Source organism: Pseudochaenichthys georgianus, chromosome 11 (assembly GCF_902827115.2).
Source record: "Pseudochaenichthys georgianus chromosome 11, fPseGeo1.2, whole genome shotgun sequence".
Lineage (NCBI taxonomy): Eukaryota > Metazoa > Chordata > Actinopteri > Perciformes > Channichthyidae > Pseudochaenichthys > Pseudochaenichthys georgianus.
In genome coordinates, this window is record NC_047513.1 from 22,364,505 (window position 1) to 22,371,263 (window position 6,759).

General features: G+C 40.7%; 1 protein-coding gene across 1 annotated transcript; it reads left to right on the forward strand.

The window, feature by feature from the left end:
- Positions 1-476: 476 nt before the first annotated feature.
- Positions 477-4,336, forward strand: polr1f (RNA polymerase I subunit F). The gene is made up of 4 exons (XM_034094419.2): positions 477-789; positions 1,509-1,650; positions 1,988-2,196; positions 3,175-4,336. The coding sequence occupies exons 1-4, from the start codon at positions 488-490 to the stop codon at positions 3,611-3,613; spliced, it is 1,092 nt and encodes a 363-aa protein (XP_033950310.1). The 5' UTR covers positions 477-487; the 3' UTR covers positions 3,614-4,336.
- The last annotated feature ends 2,423 nt before the right edge of the window (positions 4,337-6,759 follow it).

Below are 6,759 nucleotides of genomic sequence, written 5' to 3' on the forward strand. Positions count from 1 at the left end.
GTTAGTTCAAAAGATTGCAGTTCAAATATTCTGCTGCTTTTCCAAGCCTTTTTACTTTCTTTTCTTCTCTTATCACACATTCAAGCCCCCAGTGTTCATGTATAATTTCAATCTAAATTCTTCACTTTCTTCTTACACATTACATTTCAGCATAGCAGTTTAGCGTCAGCTTTTCAGCATAAAGCATTCCCACTAGCAATTTCTTCAGGAATTGCATTCTCTAGTTATATGTTAATATGTTAATATTTGTAGGCTACTTGTTTCTATGCTATTATGACATTATGCAAAACTGAAATGAAAATGTGATGTAATTGATAGTACAAATTCAGTAGTCATAATAAGGCTATCAATCTTATTTAAAAAATATAATTTTCAATTGTAATTTCACCTCCTGTCCACCAGGTGGCAATATAAAGGCATATTTTGACTTTCGAGCCTTCATTAAAGCGGAAATTGCGTGCCTTCCTCTTCCGGTATCACAAACAGCATGGCGAAATTGGAGCATGCAGAAGACGACCCACAATATGTGAAAATATCCAGTGAAATAAGCGCCAGTAGCGCTGAAGTCCAGCCGGCCGCAGATTCCTCGGCACCGAGCAGAGACGGCGGCGCGCTCTCGTGCGCAATCCCGTCGTTCTCCGCCGCCGCGGAGCTGCTGTCAGCACCGTACTCGTGCCTGGTGATGAACACGCACCGGAGACACATCGCACTGCCGCCAATGTACCTGAGCAAGAAGAGGACCGGCATCCAGGAGGAGCTGGAGGGAGAGCTGCTCAAGTTCTCTCAGAGGTAACAACACCGGACACGGTTTAGCAACATAACTCCTTCAGCTCTGTCGACATGCTAGCCATCATGAAAGGTGTGTAGAGTGTCTCTACTGTGTGCGTAGCCTTCCCATGTCTAGTTAACAATTGAGGTTTGCAGTTAGTGGCAACGTGTTTACCTCCCTGTGTCATTGATAATAACCTGGAGTCAAAGCTTGGTTCTGGCAGTTGTGGATGATTGTTTCGACATGTTACTCAAATAAACGTAGCTACTAATACTGAACTAATACTTAAAGTATTAAGTAAAAGCACTTGTTGCGTCCATGAATCCTATTTAACTACTTTACTTTTTACAACTAGTTTATTTGAAATATCAATGCTTCACCTTTTGTGTGTAAACATTGATCTCCAATAAAACTAGTTAATAAAGCTGCCCATTTAATGTAAAATAGTGGAGAGTTAAATTGAGTTGCTTACTTTCCACAAACAAATCCAGGATCTCAGCATGACTGTAAATAAATAGAGTAGTCTGGTGGGTTGCAGTCCTTCTCACATCCGTTTACAAGATTTTGGTTGTATTAACACACACAAACACACACACATCAGACATATTGATTATTCAACTGTGTGTATAAGTGAAAGGGGACATCTTGAACACATCACACCTGTTCAGTCTAAAAATCAAGTTCATAATGTATTTTTGTGTATGAAACTAATTTAGCTTGTCTTGTTTTACCTGTGCAGTCTGGAGGGAGTCCCCCTGGCTTATGAGAACGTCAGCATATTGGGACATCATGGAAGCATCTACGATGACAGCGGCTACATCCACATGAACATAGAGGCCAACTTTATTCTCTTTCAGCCCGAAAGAGGACAAACACTGCTGGTAAGATTTACATGTACTGCTCTAAGCAGATGTTTTTTATTCACAGTATCTTCCAGTGATCCTCAGTTTTGGCATGTGGACACATTCTTACAATCTCTGTGTAAAGAAAATGTATAAGCAGTGCAGTCCATTGGTTAGTTTAAATATTCAGGGGACTATATAACAGAAATGTGTGATGTACTTGCTTTGGGGGAACATATTATTATTATTATTATTATTGCATTAATCTGGAAAAACTAAAACAATATGGCAGACAATCTACTAACCCCATGCAGAACTTTACCTCTGGCCACATTTGTTGCATGTCATTTAATTCCTACTGTGTTTCTCTTCCCAGGGTAACGTCAACAAGCTAGGAGTAAGCCATGTGGGCTGCCTTGTGCACGGCTGCTTTAACGCCAGCATACCCAGACCTAACCTGGTTTCCGTGGAGACGTGGCGGGATACAGGGCCGAGAATCGGAGCAGAACTGGAGTTTGAAGTGACCGCACTCGACGCTGACATGATGGGGGTGCTGCTGATCAGAGGACGACTGAACAGGACCATGTAAGAGTGCAGAGGCGGCTGTTACAGTGGAAGAAAACTAATCAGGGTTCTCTTTTGATACATAGCTGCAAACCTAATTTGCTCAATTCTACATATGAAGAACTCTCAGACACGCATTTCATTCACACTAACAATATAACATTTCATTTAGCTGACGCTTTTATCTAACGCGACCTAAAATAAGTGTCAATCAAACAACAAATTCAAGTTTTTGGCTGATTGAGATATAGTAAAGGTGCGGGAGGTAATTTTGGAGAAACCAGCTCGAGTGCGCTAGAATTTGAAAATACACAGCTGGAAAAAATCTGCCACTTCCTTACAGAGCCCCTCCTCCAACACACACAAACGCGCACATGACCAATGAGGGCACGAGATAAGTTTGTGCACAGATGGAAGGCTGACAGGCAGGTAGGCCATCCGGTTATTTTAGCCGCGCCGGCTAAAATGATTGGTCATGCTTTTTACAGCACTACAGCTTCCACAGATGAAATTTTTTAATGGATTTTTTGTCAAAGCACTTAAGATATTCATTGCTATCGGGATGTTAAGAGCATTCCATGGAATATAACAAAAAGTGTATCTCGAGCCGGTTTCTCAAACTTACCTACCCCACCTTTAATGTAGCTTATCCAAAGTCGAGCTAACTTTAGCTTTATTTACAATATCTGCCAACACGAGATGAAGCATACGTTGTTGTTGTTGTTGTCATCATAATGATAGTCTGCTGTTATTGAGCTATTCACATCTCAAGGCGGCGTCTTTTCTTCTTAAATCGCCAGAACGCTGACACCTCCTCATCACTCCACCGCTCCCATGTTTTTTTTTGGATTGCCATGAGTTAGTCTCTCTGTTGGTGCGCTATGCTTTTTTTAATGCTCGTGGGGATGTGTCTTTTGTTTTTACTACCCACGTAAATTTTTCGCTGCGCCAAAATGCTTTTGAAAGGTGTAATTAAACTCTTGGTTGACTGTGTTTCAGGGTTCAAGAGCTGCTGGCTATGGCTGAGAGTTCAGAGTCCGGCCTCCCTGCAGACCAGCCAGAACCTGAACCAGAACCCAAACCAGAACCCATGGAGGAGTCTCCTGAAGACACCCCGAAGAAGAAGAAAAAGAAGGACAAAGTCAAAGAGGAGATAACCACACCCTCCTGCCAAGACACAACAGCAGAGCTGAATGGAACAATGAACGAAGAAAATGGCAATAAAGCTGGTGAGAAAAAGAAGAAGAAGAAAAAGAAAAAACATTTGAAAGAAGAGGAGGTGGAGGTTGAGCTCTCTCACATGGAGGTCAACGGCAGTGACTCGAGCGGTTACCTTAGTGACAAGCCGAGCAAGAAGAGGAAACTTGAAACTGACACAGATGTCCCATCCAGCTTAAGTGAAGAAGCACCCAAATCCAAGAAGAAGAGAAACATATAACATTGCCTGAAAATGTTTCCACTGTTTGGAAATCAGGTCGATTGTGTGTAATAATTCAGACAAAATTAATGACAACAACAGTTCTGGGAGAATATACAGACGTGCCTTAAGGAATGACCAACCATTTTAGCAAGTAAGATCTCTGGTGGGTTCCTTTTTAAACTCCTTAAAAAAGATTGCAGACCAACTTGCTTAAAAGAGCCATTCTACAATCACATGTTGAACATTTTTAAAAGCTTCGACGACGGGTCTGTCTCTATCAGACTGCAACTCACTCACACAGCCTGAGGAGGGAGCAACACTGCTTCATACCGCAACACTGGGGCACCAACAGGAGTGATACCTCAACAACGCCCACTGTCTTAACATGGATCTGAGAGTAAAAAGGCCTTGTATATTGGATTTACAGAGCCAAATAGGGAACAAACATATGAATATCATTGCTTACTTTGGTACAATTTCTCCTGCTTGGATACTGAAGCAGGGCTCATCAACTCCTCAGACTGCTGAGCTGAGTTTAAGGAACTCAACTTTTCTTTTGTCTTGAATTACAGCTGCGGTCTAAGGACAAAGCTTTTTACTCAAATATTCACACTTTTTAAAGAACAAAACTGTTCAGTCAAAAATGTGTGTTTACCTTCCATTGTTGTAACTGAAACCAAAATAAATGTTAAATATTCATAACCAATCCTGATTAAAGAGTTCTATATTTTGAAAAGTTAACCCTGCTTCCATTTTCTTTTTATTAACAATCACAATGTTTGATTCAGAAAACATTTATTGGGACAAAAGTACATCCCTGTCACGATAACCAATATGCAGTGGCGGTTCTACGGGGTGGCAGCTGCCACCTCAGAAAAATGCCTAAGTTGCCACCCCAGTTGGCAGCTTTGTTTTGAAAGAAAAATTGTGGCTCATCGAACATTTATGAGAGAAAATCTCTAATGTCCGAGTGCAAGTGAATGCAGCACAAGACGCGAGTCTTGTAACGGCCTGTCCACACAGCGGCGTGCATTGAAGCTTGCCGGCGGGGGGGGGGGGGGCTGAAACTCGACCAACAATCAATCACATGAATCTCCCGCCCCGGACACACAAGCACGCGGTTTGATTGGCTAGAGCTTGTACTGGCATATGATTCGATTGGCTGACGCTTCCGCCGAAGCTTCAAAAGTTGAACATTGCTCAACTTTTGCAGCGAGCAAAGCTACGCATCGCTCCCACAATGCAGTTTGGCAAAGCGTGACGTCACCCCATTCAAAGTTAATGGGCAGAAGCGTTGAAGCTTCAACGCACGCTGCTGTGTGGACGAGGCGTAACCCTGGCCGTGGCGCGAGCGTGGAAATATGATTGGCGGCGATTTTATTTGAACGGGGGGGACAGCTCAAAACGAGAAGCATTTCGGATCCAAGTAGACGGAAGGAATGAGGTATTTGCGGTCTGCAATGACAGAGAAGAGACTGTCAAGTTTGCCTGTACTCGGCATTGAATCAAAACGCACCATAGCTTTAAATGTTAATAAGTTTGTGAGGCGGTTTGCTGATCAAGATGGTAATCGCCACATTCAGCTGTTATAAGCGTGCCAACTTGATGCTCTGCTCACGGATGAGTCGATGAGAATAATAAACTGTTAAGATGATGACCTTACATGTGTATAACATTTTTCTTCTTTGTGGGGTTCTGCCCCGAAAAAAGTTTCAAGTCCTGAGAAAGTCAAATAAGACGGTGTGTAAAACTACACTGCCCAGCCAAAAAAAAGTAACCACTTTGATTTAACTAGGCCAGTAAGGACTTTCCACTGGATAATAACTGCAGCGATGTATATGTTTTAGCTGAATACACGTTTTTAAACCCTAACTGATGCAGTTAGTCACTTCTTTAATGTTTGTTCTTTCTGATTTCTGATTTGTGGGGCGCTGAACTGTTCCTTTGATTCTTTTGATTTATGATAGTAATTACTTATCTTTCCAATTTGAAGGAGGGTCAGCAAGCATCTTGAGGAACATTCATCATGAACTCCTCCAAAAAATATAGTTTATTTAATAATAACACTGAATATGTGAATCATAACAGGGATTGACAGCTGATAGGAATGATATGATTGTTAATAGTCTTATATTAATTTAGACAAACATCGACGAGACAGTTAATTAATACTTATTGCAGCAGTCTGCATACATTTGGTACCCCTGCTGGTCTAAGAGTAGGGATGGATATCGTTTGAAATGTATCGATTCCGATTCTGCTTATCGATTCCCCGTTTCGATTCCAAAATTGTAAAAGAAAGAGGTCAAACGTTTAGATAACAAAAATATCTTTATTCTTTTAAGCTTTAACTGAAATAAAAAATATACATGCAATACAAATGTATTGCACAATAGCTGTGCTTTATTTTAACTGAGCTATGCCTGTGGCAAGCTATTAACCTCTTAAGCCCCAAGCCTGTTTTTCAGGTTTCAGGCTCGAAAATGACATGCCCAAAACAAAGGACTATAACTTAACTTCTAAAAGGGTTATATTAATAATTTCTTTTATCAAAGCAAGGTCACATCTGTGAGTTGGATGTAGAAGTGTCAGAATCAATAAAGATGTTTCAGTGTCAGAGTAAATCCAGATGGAACATAGTCAAAAAGTGTAAATTCTTGTCTCCCCCCAAATAAAACCCATTACTTATAGTGAAAACCACCCTTGAATGATGGGTTAGTAGCCTAAAAGCTTTAGGAATCCAAAGTATAACATATAATAAGTACCCTGTCTCAAGATTGAGGCAAAACAAGTGAGAATGTACCTTTTCAGAGAGGTTTAGCAAAAAAAGGTCCAAGCGTACTAAGCTTTGGGCACATTTGGTTCCATCAGTGCCATTTAACCTTTTTCAGGTACCAGACTGTAAAAATCATTGTATAACATTTAATTATCACTATAGGTATTCATTCCATAAAAAAAAAAAAAAATGCGTGTGTGTGGGAAGTTCCCTCTTTGCATGAGATGCATGTTACTTGCACAATAAAAATTAGGAAACTTAGGAAACATTTGACTCCAACTGGAGCAGATTTATTTTAAAAAAAAAATAGCAACACACAATACCAGAAGCATTTTTTGGGTAAAAAAAAGAAACTTTATACAAACCCTGAATGTTACAGTATTACTCC